Raw genomic sequence first — 25,227 nt, 5'->3', positions numbered from 1 at the left:
CTTCACAACTGAAATTTTAATGCTGCTATTCCATGTTTACGTTATATATGAATACTATGCAATATCTAAGAATATATAGCCCCGTGTAGAGAAAAAATAATAATTTTACTTGAAATATGCATTTGTGGTACCTTGGTTTCTCAAACCTTTTTATTCTTAATAAAATTATAAAGACTACAGAAACTAAAAGCAAGTTATTTATGGGACGAACTGTATCACAGTATGGTATGGCGGCTGTAGCTACTATGACCGGAAAGCCCTGCAGCGGGTAGTCAAAACTGCCCAACGCATTACCGGCACCCGGCTACCGACCATAGAGCACATATACCAGAAACGCTGTTTACGGAGGTCACGGTCCATCATCAAAGACCCTACCCACCCCAGCCACAGTCTGTTCACCCTCCTGCCATCTGGGAGACGCTACAGATGCATTCGCACCCGTACGACCAGATTTAGGAACAGCTTCTTTCCCAGGGCTGTCATCCTACTGAACTCCACAAATAAACTCTAAAGCCTGCACATCTGCCAATGCACTTTATTATGGTTATGTTTATGTTAATGTATTACAAGCCAAATGTATGTTGAATGTTTAAATGTCTTAATCTAAATGTACACTCTCGGGAGCCACAAGCCTACATTTCGTTGTACTGCACTTGTGCACTAACAATGACAATAAAGTTGATTATTATTATTTAGAAATTTATTTATCAATATTTTACTTACACAGTTTTTTTGTCTTGTCGTAGAAGCTTAGAGGAGAATTCACCGAGAATCTCAAGGAAGGCAAGATTTGGCGGAGGATATTCTGGTCCATTTGGATTTTGATATTTAAAAGCAAATTCTATGCCATCTCTGTTATAAGAATAGACAAATTTGTGTTATAGACACTGGACAGGACCTAGTTTTGAAGCAATTAAAACCAGGTCCCATAATTCAAGCAAATCACCTCTATGAGAAACTGTTAAAGGATTTTTCTGCTTTCCACCAAATGCCCATTTTGCAAAGTATGCAGAGTACATTTTGGGGAAAAAGAACATTGAAAAGTAAATCCTAAACTGTAAAATTCTTAGAGTGGAGGAACAGAGAGTTTTAGGGGTGCAGGTACACAGATCTCTAAAGGTGGCAATTAAGGTAGAAAAGGGCATTAAAAAAAGTCAAATAGGATTCTGGATTTTATACATAGGGGAACTGAATATTAAAAAGGAAGTGATGCTGAATTTGCAAAACACGTGTCATGTTTGGTATATCATGTACCCCATTATAGGAAAGATATTACAGCATGAAACACGAACAGGGAAGATTCATCAAAATTATACCAGGAATAAGAGGTTATGGTTATGAAAAAAAGGCTCAAAACTAGGGCTTAAAAGGGGAATCCAATGAAGATTTTCAAAACTATGAATAAGAGAATAGTGAAAGACTGTTTCCACTAGTTGGCAAATCAGAATGAGGGGGATGCAGATTCAGGCTTATTACATAAAAAACTAAACCTGCTACAAATAGCTTCAAAAATGTCACATTCTGGCAGTGCTTTTGTGAAGTATGACTCTTGTCGATAGTTACAGTACTTGTAATGTTGTGCTGCTACTCACTTGTGTAAGGTAGCAACAGCTTCTCTTGTCTTGATCTGATCCAGACCAAATGTAAGAGCAAACCGACGAGCAAGCTCTTTAATACCACTGACATGGGCTGATGACCTGTCAAGATTAGGACCTTGCTCCTGGACAAGCTCATTGAAGAGCTTAAAAAAAGAAGTGAATGTTAGCATTTCACTTAACTTAATATTGCTCAAAAATAAGTTGCTGTTGTGAACATTAGAAATTTCTCACCTGCTGTAAGCTGAGAATAAGTGTCTTGGCACACTGAATTTTGTCGATTTGTCTTGTTTTACTCAACGTCTCCTTTATGATATCACCGTAGTCATTGTAATACTGTTTTTAAAAATACATAAACATGACAACATGCTGTTTTCTTGGCTGCAGTTCTTTTGTTATTACAAATTTTTCCTCTAGGATATATTTAATTTCAATAAACCCAGCACTTATCTTTCCTCAATAGCATCTCATAGACTAATCAGGTGGAGCTGACAGTTAATTCAACATGCTTTGCATAAATTGTACAAGTTAGCATTTTAAAAAGAATACCTCAGTGGCTCCCCTGAAGTCTACTGGGTAATGGCACAGCCCAGTGTGATACTAAGCCACACGGACTAAGTAGTCACAGGTTCTACTCTCAGTCTGTGCAGAGTTAGTTGATCTCAATCAGGGTGGCAATTGGCCTCAATGTTCCTGGGCTAGAGAGGGAACAAGCAGGGATCCTGCTGTCCATTGAGTTCTGGTGGAAAATGTGCATAGCTAATGAGAGGTTAGGCCAGGATCAGGACGGCTGTGATGCCATCATGGTTGAAGATCCTGCCAACTCATTGTCCAGGCTCGCATATGAAAAATGGTGTTTGGGCAAAGTACAGGAGAGCATCCATTGCCTTGGAACCATACCCTAAGCAGAAATAAATGCCTACAAGGGAGGAAAAGGGGGGGGGGGGGGGGGAAGAACATTCTTCACAGCTCCGAATGCAGTGCAGCTAAAAAAAAATTGTTAAATTCATTTGATCTACAGGGTATAATTTTACTTTGAAAAAAAGTTATGTTCTCTTCCCTAAAATTACCTTCATATAGTGCTTGAAAATATCTGCAGCAGCATTCATATCCACAATGTCATAAATTATAAGCTTACAAAAACCTGCCAGGAGGTTTCTTCTTTTGTGGAGGGCCTCAATCTTATTGGCTTCATCCTCCTCATCTCCTTCTGTACATAAGAAAAGTATGATTAAAATTGACATTGTTGGCGTCATCACAAAATATTCTTCATTAGGGCTGCAGCCTCACAGTTGCTGGAGAGAAGAAGCCACCTACTATAACCACACAGTTAACAGTACAGTATAGGCCTTTCCCAAATTAAAATTTTAACTCACTTGAAACCTACTGTAACACTTCCACTGCTAGTTGCAGATTATTTTTAAATGTCATCCATCATCTATGTTAAAAATAAAATACTGGCACCCATGAATAACATTATAATCTAGATACTGCTGAATTGAGTAGATTAGAGAGATTGTGAAGTATACCACAAATTTGAAATTAAATTATCAAGGAACATAAAACAAAATAGTAAAATAATTTACAGGCACATCAATAAAAAAAGGAAGGTTGGGATGGGAATAGGGCCATTAAAGGATAGACAGGATAATACCACAGCTAACGATAGAGAGATGGCAGAAATATTAAATCATTATTTTGCTTCAGTATTTACCAGGGAGATAGAACAGGTGGACATGACATTGGATGATGAGGTTAGTAATGAGATAAGTGCACTTAAAATAAAAAAAGGGGATATATTAAATAAACGAATCAAAATCAGAGGATAAAACCCCTGGTCCAGATGGATTGCATCCACACATTTTAAAATAATCTAGGGACGAGATAGCAGAGGCATTACTATGCATATTTAATAATTCGTTAGAAAAAGGTGTAGTGCCAGAGGACCGGCAGATAGCTAACGTAATACCGATATTTAAGAAGGGGGATAGAACATTGCCAGGGAATTATAGACTAGTCAGCTTAACATCGGTGGTAGGAAAAATAATGGAATCCCTACTAAAGGAGAAAAAAGAACATCTCTAGAAACCAAAAATATAATGAATAGTCAGCATGGATTTCAAAAGGGAAAGTCTTGCTTGGCCAACCTTATTGAATTTTTTGAAGAGGTAACAGAAGGAGTAGACAATGGTAATGCAATAGATGTAATTTATCTGGTTTTTCAAAAGGCCTTCGATAACGTACCCCATAATAGACTGATGAACAAGGTCAGAGAATTTGGAGTCAGGTGACAAGTAGCAGAATGGATTGTGAGCTGGCTTCAGGACAGAAAGCAGAGAGGAGTAAAGGGTAGCTATTCACAGTGGCAGAAGGCGGGTAGTGGTGTTCCACAAGGATCAGTCCTGGGACCACTGCTGTTCACAATTTACATTAACGATTTAGACTTTGGAATAAAAAACACTATTTAAAAATGTGTGGATGACTCAAAAAAAATTTTGGGGGGGCGGGGAGAAAGTCGTCAATACTGAGGAGCACTGCAACAAATTACAAGAGGACATTAATAAACTTGCAGAATGGGCATATAATTGGCAAATAAAGTTCAACACAAATAAATGTGAGGTATTACATTTTGGTAGGAAGAATAGGGAGGTCACTTATCACTTGGAGGGTGCGAGACTAGGTAGGGTAGAGGAACAAAGGGATCTCAGAGTGCAAATACACAAATCACTAAAAGTTGCGACACAGGTTAGCAATGCCATATAAAAAGCAAACCAAGCACTAGGGTTTATTTCTAGAGGTATAGAATTGAAAAGTAGGGACGTTATGCTAAACCTGTATCGAACCTTGGTTAGACCACACAGAGTATTGCGTACAATTCTGGTCGCCATATTATAAAAAGGATACAGAGGCACTGGAGAGGGTGCAGAGAAGATTGACAAAGATGATACCAGAAATGCAAGGGTATACATATCAGGAAAGGGTGAACAGGCTGGGTCTCTTTTCTCTTGAAAAAAGGCTGAGCGGTGACCTAATAGAGGTCTTTAAAATTATGAAAAATTTTGATAGAGTGGATACAAAGAGAATGTTTCCACTTGTGGGGAAGAGCATAACTAGAGGCCATCAAGATAAGATAGTCACCAAGAGATCCAATAGGGAATTCAGAATTTCTTTACCCAAAGAGTAGTGAGAATGTGGAACTTGCTACCACAGGGAGTGGTTGAAGCGAATAGTATAGATGCATTTAAGGGGAGGCTAGACAAGCATATGAGGGAAAAGGGAATAGAGGGTTATGCCGATAGTTTTAGATGAGATATCTTTTTTGTTTCTATGAAAGACGAGAGGAGGCTCATGTGGAGCATAAACGCCAGCATGGGCTAGTTGGGCCGAATGGCCTGTTTCTGTGCCGTATATCCTATGTAAATTATGCTGATTTGGGTAACTGACTACCATAAAACCATGAACACTTCCCAACACACCAAATTAACTTAATTACTTTAGGTGAGGGTAGAAATTTACTTTCATGTGGACAGCCTTACCCATGCTCTGGTTCTCCTCATCTTGATCAATAAATACGTGATCCATTATAAAGCTGAGCAACTCTGATTGTAACCCAGTGTCTGGGCTGTAAACAAGTGGCTTGAGCCCATCCCTACCACCAGTTGTCAATTGGTGACTGAATATCATTAGGAGATCACAAAGCAACATGAATGCCTAGAATGTAACAAAAGAAATCTTGAAAAGAAATCTTGAAAATAGAGTTTTACAGTTCATGTTCAAATGACATTGTTTGGAATCAAAGTTTTAGCTAGATTCAACACCTCTCAAAACTTCATTTATTTCTGATGAAAATTTCTGTAAAAAGTAAAATTAAACAAAAATCTTCACAATTCAAAAGTGAAGTAGCTTTCTAAGCACTTATTTTACTTTTTGCTAGGGAACTTCACGGGAAGTGTTAATTGATCTATGTTGAATCGTTCTCCAATTTACCATTATTATTACCTACTGCTAAAATGTCTTATACACAACTATTTCATGGAATTATCTACCTGCTCTTTGACAGAAGGGTTGACATTTGTCAAACAGTGCTGACAGACGATACAAAATGCTTTCAATGTTTTTCTCAAACCGAGTAGTTCTTCCTGAAAGAGATAATTTTAACAGCTGTATTTTTTAATTTCTAACCAAATGTAGAGATATTCAACTGTGCAAAACAGCCACAGCGAAAGGCGAACAAAAATGACATTAAGTCTATATATTTCTATTTTGCTAGTTGTATTACATTGAAATTGCATATTCCACATGGCTATCAAGTCCCCACCAATGCAGAAAACACATTGTTAGCAGCTAAAACATTTTATTCAAAGATTTCCCCCTTTATATTCCTTTCTTTCTTGCCTCCCCCACTCCTCCGTCTATTTCCATTTTTTCTCCAGTCGCACAAGTATAAGAATGCCTCGGCAGGGCATGCCAAATAATTAAGAAAGACTACCACAAAAAAATTTGATCAACAGTTACAGGAACAAACAGTGCTTTGTTTTCCCTCTCTCTTGAAGCATATGCATCCCAGAACATATTTCTGTTAGCTGTTGCTCATTCTGCTCCTCCAGCACTCTCCCTACTAGTTTTAAATCATTCCCTCTTGATTTTAAATCTCCTGTCTACCCTGCTGGTCTGTCTCCCATTTTAAATCAGCAACAACAGCCAGGACTGAAGCTGGCAATGAGAATTGCTATTTAACTGATCACAGCACTGGAGGAGCAGAATGCATTTAGTACCAGCTGCTGTACTTGGTATTGCTCCACTCTGCTCTTCCAGTGTTGTGATATTTAAATGGAATCTCTTGCTTCCAACTTCAATCCAGGCTCCAGCTGTTGATTTAAACTTGAAAATAGTCAAGCACAAAGAGATACAGGAAGAGAAGATTTAAGGCCTGCAATGGAAGGAGGACCAGCAGTGTTGCCATATAAGTATTACAGCTCTGGAGTGGCAGGGTGCATATAATTTAAAACTTTAACCGTGCTCATGTGCGGGGAGTCAGGTACACCACTGACTACAGTTGACTAAAACCACAATTGAACTCCAGTGAAACAGGGTCTAAGTTTTCCATTCCATGAGCAAGTAGAAGGCAATAAAAAAGAACAGACTCAAACTTAGAATGACTCACTTCTTTCCCAGCACCTCAAAACGGTGGACTTTCCTACCCCATTCAGTCTTTCCTTCCTCAGGCTTTTAAAACACAAGCCTTCAAACACTTAATTGCTATTTCTTGACTTATGCTATCTTGCTTTTTATGGTTTTCAACCTTGGTGGTGTGTTGCAATATGGGTCTTGTCCCTTAATACTGATTTCTCAAAAAAATCCCTAATCCTTCAGATGTTCTCTTATGGGTGAATTCTCAACACAAAGAAGACAGTAATGACTAGTTAACCTCTAAAGGAAGAATCTCGGTGACTCTGCAATGACAATGAAATAACATAAATTGCAGACTATCACCATGTGGCTATGTCACTTCTAAAACTGCTTTTTCTCCAATATGACTTGAGCACGATTAAAGTTACATTTTAAGAAGTTACCCGGTGAAGACCCTGTGTAAGTGGAGCCACCACTGTAAATGAGGAAATTATCCCTTTAGTAGAGTGATGCCAATATCTAATGCATAAGATTTATAAACTAGAGAGTTTAATGACAGGACAGAAGAACTTCCTTATAGAACATGAATAATGAACTATTAAATAGTGGAGATATTTCACAATATAAAAGCAACCAGAAAAACAAAGAATTGAAAATCCTTTCCAAGTAACCTAGAACAAAACACCCAACAGTAAACAACTACTTCCAACAAATACTTCCAATCTGAAGTACTCCTTTCCAGAAACACCACTGATCTAAAGTCTATTTAGAAATCTTAGAAGTCAGCACCACAATAATTTAACATAATTGGACCGGGGTCACCCCTCCGTATTAAGTTATGCACATCATGTGCACAATGAGTACGGTTTCAGAACCTATTTACATGTACAAATTTCCATTACCAGGGATAACCTTTGACAGACTAAACCGAATTGAAAAATTTGCCATACCTTCCAAGCTCTTGTTTCTGGCACAATTCCAGTTCTTTTAAATGTGCAAAGTAACATTTAAAAAAAAACAGCAGCATTAATATTGCTGACCATTAGATTGTTTCTCACCTTAGTTGGGGAACCTTCTGCTGTCTTCACGAGCTGCCACAGAATTGAGTAGTGACAGCACTGGAGTGCCTGGACCACTATCTAGACCAGTAAAATAAACAGAGTAGCAATTACGCTTGAGTATTCACAGCCCAATGGACAAGGAGCAAAACAGCATCAAGAACATTTTAAGAATTTCCTCATTAGAAAATTGAATGATGGACTATATAGAAAAAATATATGGGGCAATAGAAGTCTATATAAACAGAGGACTCATTAAACTCAACATCTTAAAGGATGAGCAAATAGATATACTGTTTAAAAGCGTTATAGGAACATTTCTGCTAGTTTTTTTTGCTGACGTTGATTAGTCAAATGAGGTGCTGCATATATCTTATTTACATTTGAACATTTTTAAGTTATGAAAAATAATCAGCAGATAAACATTGAACTATTTTAAATGCACTGAAATAAATGTGCATCGGAAAAATAAATTAACTTTGATTAAAAAATTTAAATGTTTGAGACATTCTTACCTGTTCTGGCATAGATCCAAGTTCGATCCCACTTTTTAGAAGCCTGTAGCAGTTTCCAAACAGTTCCCATTTTGTAAGATCATGAGCACTAATAAAAAAAGAATTTTAAATTACGACAGAATTCTCTCCTGAAACAGGGTTTTCAGGTTCAGTAGTTCTCTATTAATGTTTGATGCAACAAAAAGGTTAAAAATAAACATACTCTGTTTTACAATGGAAAAATCTGATCTAGGCTTTTGTAGCTTACAAATATCATAATTGTGATTTACCATCTGTTATTCAATATACAAGGGTTGGAGTTAAATAAAGCACCATAAAGTTTCAAACATGTAAGTAACTCATTAGCCATTTCACTTTCAATAAACTACCAATTACATCAATGATGTGAATAACTTAAACAAAATAGGGAAAACATTTGTGAAATGAAATCACGCTAAACTACTTCCATTGCAAAATGCGGCCGTACATTTTCAAAACAGTGCTTCATAAGACATAAGACTTCCAAAGATTTTATTAAAATAAATTAACTTAAAAAGTACAAACAAATCTCAGAATGAGTAAGGAGTCTTCCCCCCGCACGCCTGACCCTTTCTCCCGCTTTCAGAATTCTCGTTCTACCTGGACCCCTCCCCCTGGCCTCTTACCCTCTCTAGATCTTTTCATTGCTAACTGCCGCCGTGACATCGGCCATCTCCATTTCTCTGCTCCCCTTACTCACTCCAACCTACCTCCCTCTGAACTTGAAACACTCCATTCTCTCAGATCCACCCTGACATCGTCATTAAACCTGCTGACAAGGGTGGTGCTGTTGTTGTTTGGCGAACTGACCTCTACCTAGCGGAAGCTGAACGCCAACTCTCCGACACTGCCTCCTACCTCCACCTGGACCATGACCCCACTACTGAACATCAAACAACCGTTTCCAAGACTGTCACTGACCTCATCTCCTCGGGAGATCTTCCCCCCCCCGCGGCCACCAACCTCATAGTTCCCCAATCCCGCTTCTACCTCCTTCCCAAGATCCACAAACAGGACTGCCCTGGTAGACCCATCGTTTCAGCCTGTTCTTGCCCCACCCAACTTATCTCTTCCTATCGCGACTCTATTTCTTCCCCCTTGTCCAGTCTCTTCCCACCTACATCCGCGACTCTTCCGACACCCTCCGCCACTTTAACAGTTTCCTGGCCCCAACCGCCTCCTTTTCACCATGGACGTACAATCCCTCTACGCCTCCATCCCCCACCAGGATGGCCTGAGGGTGCCGCTTTTTCCTTGAACAGAGGCCCAACCAGTCCCCATCCACCAGCACCCTCACATTGAACAACTTCTTTGACTCCACTCATTTCCTCCAAATCAAAGGTGTTGTTATGGGTACCCGCATGGGTCCTAGATATGCCAGCCTTTTCGTGGGATATGTGGAACACTCTGTTCCAGTCCTACTCGGGTCCCCTCCCTCACCTCTTTTTCCGGTACATTGATGACTGTATCGGTGCCGCTTCCTGCTCTTGCCCTGAATTAGACAATTTCATTCACTTTGCCTCCAATTTCCACCCTTCCCTCACCTTCACATGGTCCATCTCCGACTCTTCCCTTCCCTTCCTCGACTTCTCCGTCTCCATCTCTGGGGATAGGTTATTGACCAACATTCACTACAAGCCCACTGACTCCCACAGCTACCTGGACTACACTTCCTCCCACCCCGCCTCCTGTAAGGGCTCTATTCCATTCTCCCAGTTTCTCCGTCTCCACCGCATCTGCTCAGACGATGCCACCTTCCACACCAGTGCTTCTGACATGTCCTCCTTTTTCCTCAACTGAGGATTCCCCTCTACCGTGGTTGACACGGCCCTCGACCGTGTCCATTCTATCTCCCGCACTTTTGTCCTCACCCCTGCCCCTCCCTCCCGGAACCACGATAGGGTTCCCCTTGTCCTCACCTTTCACCCCACCAGCCTCCACATTCAACGGATCATCCTCTGCCATTTCCGCCACCTCCAACGTGATCCCACCACCAAACGCATCTTCCCCTCCCCTTTCAGCATTCCGTAGGGACTGCTCCCTCCGAGACACCCTAGTCCACTCCTCTATCACCCCCAGCACCCCTTCCCCTTTGCCCGGCACCTTCCCGTGCAAGCGCAGGAGATGCAACACCTGCCCTTATACCTCCCCCCTTTCCACTGTCCAGGGCCCCAAACACCCCTTCCAGGTGAAACAGCGATTTACTTGTACTTCTTGCAATCTAGTATACTGTATTCGCTGCTCACGACGTGGTCTCCTCTACATTGGGGAGACCAAACGCAGATTGGGTGACCACTTTGCGGAACACCTCCGTTCAGTCCGTAAGGGTGACCCCGAGCTTCCAGTCGCCTGTCATTTTAATTCACCGCCCCATTCCCACTCAGACCTCACCGTACTCGGGCTCTTGCATTGTTCCACGGAAACCCTGCGTAAGCTCAAGGAACAGCACCTCATCTTCCGATTAGGCACTTTACAGCCTTCTGGACTCAGTATCGAGTTAAACAATTTCAGATAATAACCTTGGCCCCTATTACATTTTTATATATATTTTTTATCCACACCTTTGTTTTGTGCCCATCCCCCCTTTTTTTTCCTCTCCCACATGGCAGCTGTCTCCCATTCTGCCAGCGCATTTCACACCTAATCTAGAGCCGTCTTTTGTCTCTTTACTAGTCCTATCACCATCTCGTCTCGTTTTGAATACCTCTTAATGTCTCTTCACTTCTCTTTTGTTCTTTCATCCCCATTTCCCAGCCCTCAAACTGCCTTTTAATCTGTTTCATTTCTTGCGTTTTTTCAGTCCTGACGAAGGGTTTCGACCTGAAACGTTGACTCTATTTCTCTCTCCACGGATGTTGCCTGGCCTGCTGAGTTTTTCCAGCATTTTCTGTTGTTATTTCAGAATGAGTAAGTGTGGAATGCAGAATTTATTCCACTTATTTCAGACCTCTATAACCTGCAACTTCATTATTCGAATACTCTTTCTATATAAAATAGTCTCTAAATATTTGCTCATTTCAGACTAAGTGTTTCAGAGAACTATGTCCTTAGTGTTAATTTTGTTACTGAATACTCCAGATTGTCACTTATTTCACTAAAACCTTCCCACACCACCTATCTTCTCCAGCTGAAATTCTGGGCCAAGATCTTTCTTTCAGGGGGTCCAAGTAATGCCACTGTAGTGCCAGATACTGAGTGGTCTGAAAGTAGCCCATGACATCTGCCCCTCCAATTTTTCTTCCCTTTCTGTGAGGAGCCTAGCTTTTGCCCAACATGTCTCCATGACAACACAGTTAAGATGAGAGCGCACCATTTAGAAAACCATAGGGACAAACCTACATTATACGGCATAGTGCAAAGTAGCTCCAATGCACTGCTGCACCACGTCACCCTAAAAAACAAAGTGTTTAGTGTGTAAAAGTAACTGATTTTCACATACTTGTGGAAGGCGGTTAACCTCTTCAAAGTAGCGAGAACATTATAAATGTCATCATCATCTGCTTCTTCTCCCTATGTAGATAAAATTGATGCAGTATTAAAAATATCTTATACAATATAGCCAAATAAAGACATGAACTGCAGTAAAATAACATTATCCTGTAGTTTAACTGATACTAAAGTCATATTTCAAGTTCATATTGATACAAAGAAGCTGATGAGGTGAAAACCGTCACAGAATTTTTAATCATTACTCATTAGAACAGTTTATGTTACAATCAATATACTGTCAATGTACTTCTTTTATCTACATAACATATGGTCATATCAAGCAAGAGCATTGCACATTAGTAGTAAAAACATAAGCATATAAAGCAAACTTCTACAATGGATTGGATACAGGTGGTAAGTCTTTACATTTCTACCATTCTGAGCAGGTGATTTATTTATTGATACGGTTTGCACTAACCTCTTGTAATAAGTCTTCAACTGACTGGCTGAATCGGTCTACCAGCTCATCAATCATCTGACTGCGCGCAATGTTAACGCGGTTCTGGATGGTGTATTCTTCACTGCACAGGATGTTATATGTTTTGCTGCATGATTCCAAGACATCTGACTCTATATGCTTTTCAACAACAAACTTGGTTTGTTTCAACAATGCATCTAGGTGCTGGGAGGAGAAAAAAGTTAAATAAGCATAGTTGTTTTTCATTAAAAATAGGTTAGTTCTCAACAAGGTAGGAACATGAAGTTTTCTTTCTGCCCATCTAGTCATTCAAGTTCTCATGCAGGACCCACAGTTATATTTCTTCTGCTTTGGTAGCAAGTTCCCTAGAAGTACTTTTCCCGGGATACTCTAACATGTCCGCCTCACTCACAATCTGTGACTCCCCCTCTGAGATGAAATGCCTGGCCTCCACGCAGTATCTCTCTCTGCTGGCATGGTTGAGAAGTGAAACCGCATCCTGCTGCTCAGTGCAACGAGTTGGAGAGCCAATATGCAGCATTGCTACATCATCTTAAAGAACATAACCTAAACTTCATCAACCTTGCACTTACTTCTTCAGCTAGGTAAATGGGATATTTTGGGCCAGAAATTACGTCAACCATTCTAAATAGCATTAAATGACTGAGACAGTAGTTTCACTTGCAGCAGAGAGACCTAGCCATTTTTTCTCTTCCAAGACACTAACCCCAAAATATAATGTCCAATTTCATTACACATACTACTTTGACATGACAAAAGTGAAATTACTGCTGAGCTTCATTTATAGTAAACTGCAAACAATCTCTCCATGCTGTACACATTTTCCTATACTGAAGTAAAACTTTGACATCTGGCCGAATTACACAGTACACTGAAGGAATTTTTTTTTTAAAGTTTTGTGCCTATCACTGCAGTGCAGTCATTTTGTGCTAGTGCTGACTCAACACCAAAAGCTTACAATACATAACGTAGTAGATGGAGGGGAGTTTAAGGTATTACGTCTATCTTAGAATTGAGAAAACACAAATGAAATGTTCTAGCTTCACACTCTCAGCTTATGATATCTCACCTGAATCTAGAGATGGAATTGCTGCCTTGTAAGTCACTCACAGGCAGCTATTATTCCATATGTGACTCTGAGGTAAAATAGAAGACAAAATGTATTACAAAACATTTCTAGTCACCACTTACCTTTTCCATTCTTCCTGTACTGTAGAGTTCCAAGTCAAAGAACTGAGGGATTTGCAATAAGTTTGCCACTTTCTCAGAATCAGCTGAGTACTAGAACACAGAATAAATGTCTGAATTCAATGCCATTTACACTGCAAGATAATATAAATCATCATCTTAAAGCACATTAATTCTCATCTGAACGCTCACTACAAGGACACTGCACGAAAGTGTCACAAATTAGTTACCTTTCCCAACATCATAGGAAGTGCCACTATGAACTGTTCTGTCAATTTAGTCCTGTCATCTATCTGCATTTTTCTCTCCTTTGCAGTCAAGACCTGTAACAAGATTGCATTACAATATTTCAAATCTAATTCATTAGCAAGAATTATGTTCACATAGGCAGCTGTGGCACAGTTAAATGTCTAGGATGAAGTAATCAAAAGGATAAGTAATCAAAAACTAAAAGTTTATTCATTTCAGGGTGGGCAGGAGGGACAAGCAAGTCATACAGCAACAACAACAACTTGTATTTATATAGCGCCTTTAACATAGTAAAACCTCCAAGGCGCTTCACAGGCGAGTTATCAACAGAATTTGACATTGAGCCACATAAGGAGATATTAAGGCAGATGACCAAAAGCTTGGTCAGTTTTAAAGAGCGTCGAAAGAGAGGTAGGGAGGCAGAGAGGTTTAGGGAGGGAATTCCAGAGCTTAGGGCCTTGGCAGCTGAACGCATGGCCGCCAATTGTGGAGTGAATAAAATTGGGGACGCTCAAGCCCAGAATTGGAGGAGTACAGATATCTCATAGGGTTGTAGGGCTGGAAGAGATTTCAGAGATAGGGAGTGGCAAGGCCATGGAGGGATTTGAAAACAAGGGCGAGAATTTTAAAATCAAGGCGTTGCTTAACCGGGAGCCAATGTAGTTCAGCAAGCACCGGGGTGATGGGTGAACAGGACTTGGTGCGAGTTAGGACGCAGGCAGCAGTTTTGGATGACCTCAAGTTTACGGAGGGTAGAACGTGGGAGGCCAGCCAGGAGTGTGTTGAAATAGCCAAGTCTAGAGGGTTACAGCAGCAAATGAGCTGTCATACGGGGGGGAAAAAACAAATACCGAGACAAGCTTGCTTAGATAATCTGTTGAATCTAATCTTCTCCTAAAGGCTGAAGACTTTTATGCCAAACGTTGGTAGCAGGAGGTCCAACACAAAAAGCAAGGAAATTGCAGCTTGTGAAGATCAAACTAACATTATTGCAGAGGTTCTGGGAGTGGGAGGCGACGTGGGCTGCTGTCTATCTGCAATGTCATGATATTTTCACGTGCATGTTCACAGTTTATCCAGAACATATCAATCTAAGCTACTCCTATGGTGTATGAAGGATGTAGAATGAAGAAGAATTAGATAACTATGGTCTTGTTTTGATTGGTATAATCTTTTCTTCTCATTCGTGATTAATCGAACAATAAATGACTTATAACAGATGCTTATATCCACAAGGTTCTGCTTTTCATTAATTACAACTGAGAAATGCAGTTTTCTTATTTTAAATAGGGCTACTGCTCATCGCCAATAATGGAACCTCACTAAGTTTCTATAATATAAAAATATTAGAGATATTTTGCATTAAATAAATACGCAACCGGAATCCGACTTTTTTTTAATATCAACCTGATTTTTTTCCAACTGTTCCTCTTTAGGGGGTAAAGAGTAGTAATACGTACCCTTTTGCCTGTTCCTCTTCCAACTGGAGGGTGTGCCTCTGCAGCTTGCCGAATTGTACAGACCATAAGCTCTATAAGTGCAGTCTCCTGCCTGTCAGTCATGCCTAGTAAAGATTAAACAGTTTCAAAATTACAAAATGCTCTTATTAGTCATCTGGATGGGGACTAGCTAAAAACATAACAGAAACAATTAAAATTTGCTATTTTATTTTGAAAATATATTATATCTTATATGCTTTCAATATATTACATGGTAATGGCTGTTTTTTCCCAACTGGTTTGACCATTATGTACCTTTTAGTGTGGCATTTGTGGTTATGTGACACATACAATTATGTTGGAATTTGCAAGCACAATAGGCCAGGAATGGAGATCAAATCATTGGGGAAATGTTCCCGGTTCAATCTCAGGAAGTAAATCATTGTTTGGATTGATGTACCTTCTGACGTAAGAAAACTACTAGGCACTTGGTCTGAGTATTAAACAAGGCTTTAATCAGCTGTTTTTCAACATGGAGATCTAGTTGTGTCCTTCACTAGTTCCTGTTAAAGAATGTCCAGAGCAAGCTGGGCCCATGCCCGAGTATTTATACTCTCCCTGGACAGTGCCACCAGCAGGCCGCCCAGTATTATTTCATAAGTCATTTCCACATGAATGACAAGATTCATGTCACCTTCCATAGCACATCACTCTCAGAGATGTGAATCAGGGGTTTAATGTTTCTCCACCTCAGTGGGTGGTACTGCCAAATACTTCTGACAAGGTGTTAGATGAATAAGGCTTCAAATTGTTCCGCTTACTGTAATCTTCCAGAAACCACTGGTAGATTGCTTGATTATTCATGTGAAAGTAAAAACATGTAAAATGCATTCTCAAATCAGAATGCTGAAAATCAGCTCTATATTGTATTTAGAGAAGCTACAAAGCCCACTGCACTATTAAACTCTAAAACATTAAGATAATATTTTTTTCATAATTAAAGACTTTCCACTTTAAGCATTCTCAAAGTTACCTTCCTCTCCTTGTATAGACTCTTCCAGTAGCAGTTCTACCATACACTCCCAATCCTTGAGAAGTTCTTGTGAGCTTTCCCACAGACTATCCACCAGATAGGCTGCATGCTCGTGCAACTGAAATGTTACAATTTGGAAAACAAAGGGCATTATTAATTGGACTAAACTGCAGGATTAGAAAACATGAGTTCCCAAATTCCACTTTTAAATAAGAGGTGTTACAGCTGGGTTAAGCAGCAAAATTGGGAAGAGACCACAATTTCATATATTTAAAAAAAAATAGACACAAGATATCACAGTGAAAATGAAATGTTCATTACAATGAATATTATACTTGCATACAAAAAAAAACAATATTTGCCATAATCCTTAAATGCATACAAATAAGTAATCAAAAACTAAAAGTTTATTCATTTCAGGGCAGGCAGGAGGGATAAGCAAATGAAACTGAGAAACACGAAGTGTCTGTCCCTATGACTTGTGTAAAACCACATTTCTCTACAAGTTTTTGTTCCCCCGTGAAACTAATGTCAGACATCACTGGATTGTTAGATTCTACAGTCTTTGCTGAAGTAAACATATAAAAATTAAAAGAAACAATACAATTTTTTCCTGCATTTACATTGAATGTAGTCCACAATAACATGGTACTTAAACAATTTGTGGACCTGGAGTTATGACACATTTCTGGATTTAATCACTATAGTATTAGTGATCAGGTTCACATCTTGTGCATTTATCTCATGGTACGATCCCTCTCTGTTCATCTTAGCCACCATTATTCCTTTTGCTGGCTGATCCCAAATTCCCCACCCTCCAATCACAGAGGGATCCATGGCACCAAGTTACCTACTAATGGGAGAAGCAAAGTATAAACACAGCTTTGCAGTGACGCAAGTTTTTGGATACTCTCTCACAACTGCTGTACTTATTTCCATTAATAGGTCACTTTTCTGTTGAGTATTTTATTCCATGATTTCAGAATCTTACCTCACTTTCTAGGAAGAAAAGTACCAGCATTTTAATAAGATTTCCATTTGCACTATGCCTTCCTCTACTCTTAGCGTAGGCTTCTTCTGCTTGTGGATCATGTCTGCTGAACAATCTAAAAATTAAAGATTTTGAGATGTTGTAAACTAGTGTCTCACGTGCTTCACAATAGCAGATTATAATCCATCCATTTAAAAATCAATTAAAGGGGTCTATGGCATATAGTTTCTAACAGCCCAAATGATATTTTTCCTTGTTCTACAGAGACAAATTTGGCCTTAACAACAGCCCTTTTTTATATGTAGTGGGGGAAAGGAAAGCTGACAGAAAGCACGCAAGGATCCCCTAAAATCTTTCACAGCATACTCTAGAACAGTAGGTAAATAATATGCAAATAAGAGAGGTGAATTGGTATAGAAAAGGTCAAATGGACTGTGTTAACAGAAAATGATGTACCAGAAAAGCTATGAGGCTAACCCAACTACTGTATCACCTTTGTTGGTCTGAAGCACTGTGTTGCAGGACATCATGTTGACATGGTAGTATGTAACCAAGTTATAAGGTAATCAATTAAACTCATAGCTAGTACCAATAAATTTACAGATAAATTCAGATGACATTTGTGATTAAGATGCAGATATCAGAAACAGCATCTGTACAAATGGCTGAAGTCTTATGACAGTGCATTGTCACTATTAAGCATCATACTTCTGACTCAACTTTAGTATTCTTTTTGAAGAATTAGTTGTACTAAATGTTGTTGTAATTCCAAAAAAACTGAAACCAAAGTTCCCGACTCATTATTTTCTGTTTAAATGTTTTCACTCAATGTTGCCACCCAATGGACATTGCTCAATGTTTCTTTCGTTCAGTGCTGCCATCTGCTGTACTGATTTCACATTGCAAATGACTGAATTCCCAGCAAATAGACTAACTGTAAAAGAAACAAACAAACTTGGATTCATAGAGCGCCTTTCACGACCTCAGAATGTCCCAAAGCACTTTACAGCCAATCAAGTATTTCTGAAATTTAGTAACTGTTTTCCCACAGCAAGGTCCTGTAAACAGCAATGAAATAATGTCGACACTTTTTTTTTAGTGATGTTGGTTACGGGATTGGCCAGGTCACTGGGAGATTGCCCCTGCTCTTCTTCGAACAGTGCATCGGCCCTTTTACATCCAACCGAGGGGGAAGACGGGGCCTCGTTTTAACATCTCATCCGAAAGACTGCATCTCCAACAGTGCAGCACTCCCTCACTACTGTGCTGAAGTGTCAGCCTATATTATGTGTTCAATCTCTGGAATGGGATTTGAACCCACGACCTTGAGTGCAACCACTGAGCCAAGGTGGACAACCAAGGCTAAATTGTAGGAAGCTATTTTTTAATGACACTGCAAATTACAAAGGAAATAAACTTTTACAATATACAGAACAAACCATTATCAAGAAAACCTTATTTCAGCAAAACAGTTTAAAGCAGTTTTTGCAACTCTGCCACATTATTCAAATCAACTACTTAAGGTGCTGTTTGACATGAACTCCAACCTAGCTCCTGGTCCTATAAAGATGAAATGTAGGTGTGTGCTTAGCTTAAATCTTTCCTCACCAATAAATTTGAATGAGATATTTGATTATGCATGGTTCGATGATAATGCACAATCATTTGAACAGAATCATTTGAACAAAAATATCATACTTTACTGAAAATTAATAAAGAAGGGTAGAGAACATGCAAATGTGTTACTTACTTTTTGTTTAGGAATTCTCCAGCTGCCACAGCGACAGGACGATGTGCAGAATATACCAGGTGATACACATTCTCACAATCTTCATTGGACAATGCCTCCTCACTTCCCCTAAAACAATCATGAAGCCAATGAGACCAAATTTATATATTGCAAAATTGCAACACTATTATTGGATTATTCTATAGGACCCCGTGAGGATCAAAATAACATGAATTTTCACAACCATCTTTTCTTCTCGGATAAACAAGATATAGTCAAAATGTTATAAAGTCCACAGACACAAACAATGCTGTAAAATAAGAATGTAATGCTGGATGTCAACTTCTAGAAATATGTTTGTATAGATTCTTACAAAAAATAAAAACAGCATTCCCTTTAAAAGCACAACTACTTTACTCAGGAACTGGCTATCTAATTCTCACAATAGGAAAGTTAAGAAAATAGGTGTTAATGCAAAATGGAAGAATAAAAACTTTACTCACTGCAATATCAAAGTGACCAATCGGATAGCTTCCACAGCAACATCATACTCTTTGTCTAATGTCATAGACACAATACGATCCTATAGAAATAATTCAAATAGCTCAATGATTTATATCACAAAGGAATTTTATTCGGTTATTTTGTGTAACACAAATTATGAGAGTTAAAAGCCACTAAAGGCAGCGCTTACACCAATTTCTCAGCAATGACAGGAGCTTTTTCCAAAAACATTTAGAAAAACAAGTAAATCCCAGAAATTACTTTTGATTCTTTTGCAAACAATTCCTGAAATTCAGCTGCAGGAAGCTCTGATCTTTTAGGTATTATGTTCAACTCTTGCCTCCCACTAGATTTTCTTTTTTTCAGCCAGAAAAGCAGTACAGTTTGGGCCACAGACTTCTCCACAGTAACAACTAAAGCTACGCTATGATTGACCACCAAAAGGAAATACACACCACTCCACGTTTTATGGCCAAACCAAGAACTGGTGAAAGTTACCCAATAATAGTTTAGTCTGAATGCCAGCCATGGCTAGAATTCAAACGTGACCCTCTGGGTTGCAAGTCAAACACTTCACAGTTAAAACTGCTGAACCATCTTATTTCATTGAAGTTAAGGGAGAACAGCAACGTAACCCCAATTATAGATTGATGCTGCCCAGTTGGTGTTTTATAAAAACTTATACAACAGATCATAAATCTGGAATGACCCAAAATCTAATCCCAATTTATGTCCCACGCAGAGAAAGCAAAGCACATATAAAGAGTTTTGTATAGCACGCTATTATCCAAAAGCAAACAGCTTCTGCACGGGAAACATAGAAGATAGGAGCAGGAGTAGGCTATTCGGCCCCTCGAGCCTGCTCCGCCATTCAATGCGATCATGGCTGATCATCCAAATTCAGTACCCGGTCCCTGCTTTCTCCCCATACCCCTTGATCCCTTTAGCCTTGAGAAATATATCCAACTCCTTCTTGAATATATTTAATGAATTGGCCTCAACTGCCTTCTGTGGTAGAGAATTCCACAGGTTCACCACTCTCTGGGTGAAGAAATTCCTCCTCATTTCTGTCCTAACTGGCCTACCCCTTAACCTTAGACTGTGACCCCTGGTTCTGGACTCCCCGACCATCGGGAACATCCTTCCAGCATCTAGTCTGTCTAGTCCTGTTAGAATTTTGTAAGTTTCGATGAGATCCCCTCTCATTCTTCTAAACTCCAGCGAGTATAAGCCCAATCGATCCAATCTCTCCTCATACGTCATTCCTGCCATCCCAGGTATCAGCCTGGTGAATCTTCGCTGAACTCCTACCATGGCAAGAACATCCTTCCTCAGATAAGGCGACCAAAACTGCACACAATACTCAAGATGTGGTCTCACCAAGGCCCTGTACAACTGCAGCAAGACATCCTTGTTCCTGTACTCAAACCCTCTCGCTACAAAGGCCAACATACCATTTGCCTTCTTAACCGCCTGCTGCACCTGCATGCTTACCTTCAGCGACTGGTGCACAAGGACACCCAGGTCTCGTTGCACTTCCCCTTCTCCCAATCTATTGCCATTCAGATAATAATCTGCCTTCCTGTTTTTGCTACCAAAGTGGATAACCTCACATTTATCCACGTTATATTGCATCTGCCATGCTTCTGCCCAATCACCCAACCTGTCCAAATCATCCTGGAGTTTCTCGGCATCCTCCCCACAGCACACACGCCCACCCAGCTTTGTGTCATCTGCAAATTTGGAGATATTACATCTAGTTCCCTTGTCTAGATCATTAATATATATTGTGAATAGCTGGGGTCCAAGGACCGATCCCTGTGGTACCCCACTAGTCACTGCCTGCCACTCGGAAAAAGACCCGTTTATTCCAACTCTTTGCTTTCTGTCTGCCAGCCAACCAGTTCTCTATCCAAGTCAGTACCTTGCCCCCAATCCCATGTGCCTTAACTTTACACGCTAATCTCTTATGCGGGACCTTATCGAAAGCCTTCTGAAAGTCCAAATACACCACATCCACTGGTTCTCCCTTATCTATTTTACCAGTTACATCCTCAAAAAATTCCAGTAGATTAGTCAAGCACGATTTACCCTTTGTAAATCCATGTTGACTTTGTCTGATCCTGTCACTGTTTTCCAAGTGCTCTGCTATTATATCTTTTATAATGGACTCTAGCATTTTCCCCACTACCGATGTCAGGCTTACCGGTCTGTAATTCCCCGTTTTCTCTCTACCACCTTTTTTGAATAGTGGGGTAACATTAGCTACCCTCCAATCCATGGGTACTGTTCCAGATTCCATCAAATGTTGGAGGATGATCAGCAATGCATCTACTATTTCTAGGGCCACTTCCTTAAGTACCCTAGGATGTAGATTATCAGGCCCTGGGGATTTATCGGCCTTCAATCCCATCAATTTCCTTAACACCATTTCCCTACAAATACTGATTTCTTTCAGTTCCTCCCTTTCATCAGACCCTATGTTCCCCGACATCTCTGGGAGGTTATTTGTGTCCTCCTTTGTGAAGACAGAACCAAAATATATATTTAATAATTGGTCTGCCATTTCTTTGTTCCCCATTATAAATTCCCCTGATTCGGACTGCAACATCAGATTAAGTTCCATGATAATGCAGGGCAGAGAATTCAAAATCAAAGTAATTTTCCCTTTAAATGGTGCATACAATTTTTTGTTTATAGCGAAATTCTACATATTCACTCATCAAACATGATTATTACTAAAACTCTAAATATTCTAATATATTATTGCACCAATATATGCTGAGCAGTACATCTCATAAAAAATGGTTACAATTTTCTGGACAGAGACAAAAAGAAAATCAACATTAAAAGGACGTTATCAGCTTACAGATGTTGGCTTTTTAAATGATATTATGCTATTATTTAAAAAAAATAATCAAACCTAAATTGTTTTGTAGATATACTACAGGCACTTGTCTCAAACATGTGTCTGAATAGAGGTGGCAAAATAAGTTATACTGCTGCTCTGTTACACTCACTGGCCTGGGATCCCGGGATGTTTTTAAATGCTGGGAGATAATTGGCTGTGGCATTTTCTGTCTTGGCTTTAGCATGGTCAGGAGCCACATAATTGACCTCACTCTCAAGTAACACTGTCTTTTCTGCATCAATTCACATTCAAAACTGCTTTGTAATGATGCAGAAGAGATGCAATACTGTCCAATGAGTGACCTTAGATTTGAACTAAACACACACTGTCCACATATTCTGGATTTACAATGTTCTACTGCATATACATCAGCAGCTACTAAAGAGCATCAAGGGTTTAATTTCATATTTTTAATCAGTAAGTCCATTAAATGTTAAGACAGTACCCACTGTACAAAAATAAAATTCAGAAAATGAATGTGCAAATATATTTTTTATACACAGTGGCCTAGAAATTCGGTATAGCCCCGTTTGGGGCGTTAGACCTGGCGAAGCGCTAAGAGTACCGCCAGCTGCGACTTAGCGCCACCTGGCGCGACATTGGGTCGTTGCACCCGATGGTGTTTGCGGTGGTAAATCAGGCGCTGCACGCGACTCTTAAGGCGCTAACGCGGAGGCGCTACCCAATATCGCTGCGGCGGGGCGCAGCGCAGGTGCTTTCAATAGTCACTTTCCCTGAGACACACTGGCGCCGGCCAGCTCTTAAAGGGGCAGGTCAATTGGCATCACCAGACACACTCACTGCCTTGTAGGCCTTCAAAGCGGTGGGAGCCTACCTGTGGCGCACCAGCCTAGCAAGAAATGGAAAGGGTGAGGCAGAGGGCGGAACGCCTCACTGATGGGGCATTGGATGCTTTGGTTGGCGCAGTGGAATCAAGGCCAAGGAAGATGGTCGGAATGTGATTTATGTTTTGGACAGTCTCCTGGGTGTGAGAGGCAGTTATGTGTCAATGTATTATTTTTGCTTTCTGTTGCCATAGCTTTCTCATGTTTGAAGGAACCACATTTTGTGTAATGAAACACTTTCTTCATTTACAATGGCCATGCCTGCTATTTACATGCATCTTGCCCTTCACAGGCTTGGGGGTATCAGACCGGCTGCAGATCTGGCTGAAGCAGCTGGTACAGCTCAGTCACCACCTCCTTTCTAAATTGCAACCTTCTGACACACTGCTCCTCCGGCATGTTCATGTAGGAAAACTGCTGTTGGAACACCCTGCCAGCGTAAGGTCTGCTGTGGCGACGTCTGTTGGCCCTCCTCCGTCTGGCCATGCCCGCCCCCCTCTCCCAGCATCTCAGTGCCCTTTCCAGATGATTCAGCAGCAGGACGTTCCCCTCCAATGCAGGCCCCATAATAAGTGCCCACAGGAAGGTTCCCCATTGTCAAGGCTCACCAACAGCAAGGCGATGGTCAGAAGGCTGCTGTTCCTCTGCCAGCATGGGCCCAGTGGTCAAATGGCTCTCAGTGTGCAGGTCAGCAACTCTTTGTAGCTCTCGAGGAAGTTGTGCACCAGAAATGTGTGCCGTTTTTAAACCACACCAGTCCCCTTTAAGTAACGCTCCTCCAGCCCAAAAGCGACTTGGTAAGGCCCAGGAAAACTGTCACTAATAGCGCCAGGCGCTACGGAGGGGGGCGCCACTGAATTTCCCGTCTGGGGCGCCGAAAAGGCGTTGCACACTCAGATGACATCATAATTAGCCTGCGCCCATGAGCGGGCGCTAAGCGTTAGCGCCGGCGCTAAATGCATACTCAATATGGGGCGAGGCGATAAACGCCTTGCGCCCCACCGGAATTTGGCTATCGCCCCAGTTATTGCCCTCTTTAGGCGCTAATCCCTGGCGCAACCAACCGAATTTCTAGGCCTATATGTTTTCAATCCACTTGACATTCTTACCTTGAACCTATTAGTAAAGAGTTCCAGTTTTGGGAAGAGCTCCTTATTAGTGTAGAGTGACTGCAGAGCTTTGAGACATTTCAGCCTCACCTCACCTTGCTAAATGCAAATGAGACAAAGCACACTTAATTAACTTGCATACAACTGTACAAAAACAATGAAGGAAAACAGTTAATGCAAACTCTGCCTCTGGTCCTTTCCCCTCCCCCAAAAATATTACACACCTGAATTGGAAACTGTATGCAGGAAAGTCCAAAAGGATACTGATGACTTAATGGTAGCAGCAACACTACGGATTTGCTTCCATTTCTATTTAAGATGCACAATCATTGGACAAAATCACTCATCTGTAACGAGGAACTCCCAAGTGTTCCTTGACTTGTGCACAAACCAAATCAGAATTCACCCACAAAACTTGAGAATTAGGGATCCTTTATATCCAAAAGAAGTGGTGTAGCTCACTAGTGGGAAACACTTCATTAATCACTAATAAGCAATTTAATGAAAATTGTAAGAAATAAATTCTAATTACGTATAACTGGAAAATCTTTGCTTTTGCAAAGTTGTTGAAAAGCAGACTACTGTAACTTTATTTAGTATTTATACTTAAATAATAATAGTATTAACTCAAGTACTGGAGGGATAGCATCATGCAAAATACTATGTTTTATGACAGAATATCCACAAGAAAGATTTTATATTTTTAGAGGAAAATTGTGAAATGCATGGAGCATAGGGAGTTTTTAAAATTAGCTTCATTTTTTCCAAATAAAATATTTTATTTTGTCCCAGAAAGTTACTACAAGCAAAAGTTCAAATGCATATGTAGCTAGATCAGAACAGGGATTTTCAAAGTATATCAAGAGCAGAGAGTTAATGCTAAACATTAATCTGCATCTATATTTAAAAAAACCTGTGAAATGCAATGACTGTTGAACAAGTTTAATGGAGTTGTAAGCAGACACGTTTTTAATCCAAGTGACAC

General features: G+C 40.1%; 1 protein-coding gene across 1 annotated transcript in view; it reads right to left on the bottom strand.

The window, feature by feature from the left end:
- LOC147115944 (cohesin subunit SA-1) overlaps window positions 1–25,227 on the bottom strand; it is a 215,279-nt gene that overhangs the window by 10,938 nt on the left and 179,114 nt on the right. The window contains exons 11-28 of the mRNA XM_085990618.1: window positions 24,243–24,341; window positions 19,377–19,456; window positions 18,895–19,002; window positions 17,145–17,259; window positions 16,154–16,271; window positions 15,142–15,245; window positions 13,663–13,755; window positions 13,436–13,525; window positions 12,224–12,427; window positions 11,756–11,826; window positions 8,299–8,386; window positions 7,784–7,864; window positions 5,642–5,734; window positions 5,132–5,306; window positions 2,666–2,805; window positions 1,830–1,931; window positions 1,593–1,741; window positions 724–852 (exon numbers count right to left, since the gene is read on the bottom strand). Of these exons, the coding sequence (XP_085846744.1) occupies window positions 724–852; window positions 1,593–1,741; window positions 1,830–1,931; window positions 2,666–2,805; window positions 5,132–5,306; window positions 5,642–5,734; window positions 7,784–7,864; window positions 8,299–8,386; window positions 11,756–11,826; window positions 12,224–12,427; window positions 13,436–13,525; window positions 13,663–13,755; window positions 15,142–15,245; window positions 16,154–16,271; window positions 17,145–17,259; window positions 18,895–19,002; window positions 19,377–19,456; window positions 24,243–24,341 (2,039 nt within the window). The remainder of the gene's footprint in view (window positions 1–723; window positions 853–1,592; window positions 1,742–1,829; window positions 1,932–2,665; window positions 2,806–5,131; window positions 5,307–5,641; window positions 5,735–7,783; window positions 7,865–8,298; window positions 8,387–11,755; window positions 11,827–12,223; window positions 12,428–13,435; window positions 13,526–13,662; window positions 13,756–15,141; window positions 15,246–16,153; window positions 16,272–17,144; window positions 17,260–18,894; window positions 19,003–19,376; window positions 19,457–24,242; window positions 24,342–25,227) is intronic.

This window comes from Somniosus microcephalus, chromosome 6 (assembly GCF_052327205.1).
Source record: "Somniosus microcephalus isolate GS21.2 chromosome 6, FLI_Smic_1.0, whole genome shotgun sequence".
Lineage (NCBI taxonomy): Eukaryota > Metazoa > Chordata > Chondrichthyes > Squaliformes > Somniosidae > Somniosus > Somniosus microcephalus.
Note: the sequence above shows the minus strand (reverse complement) of the source record. Positions and strands in the feature narration are given on the sequence as shown.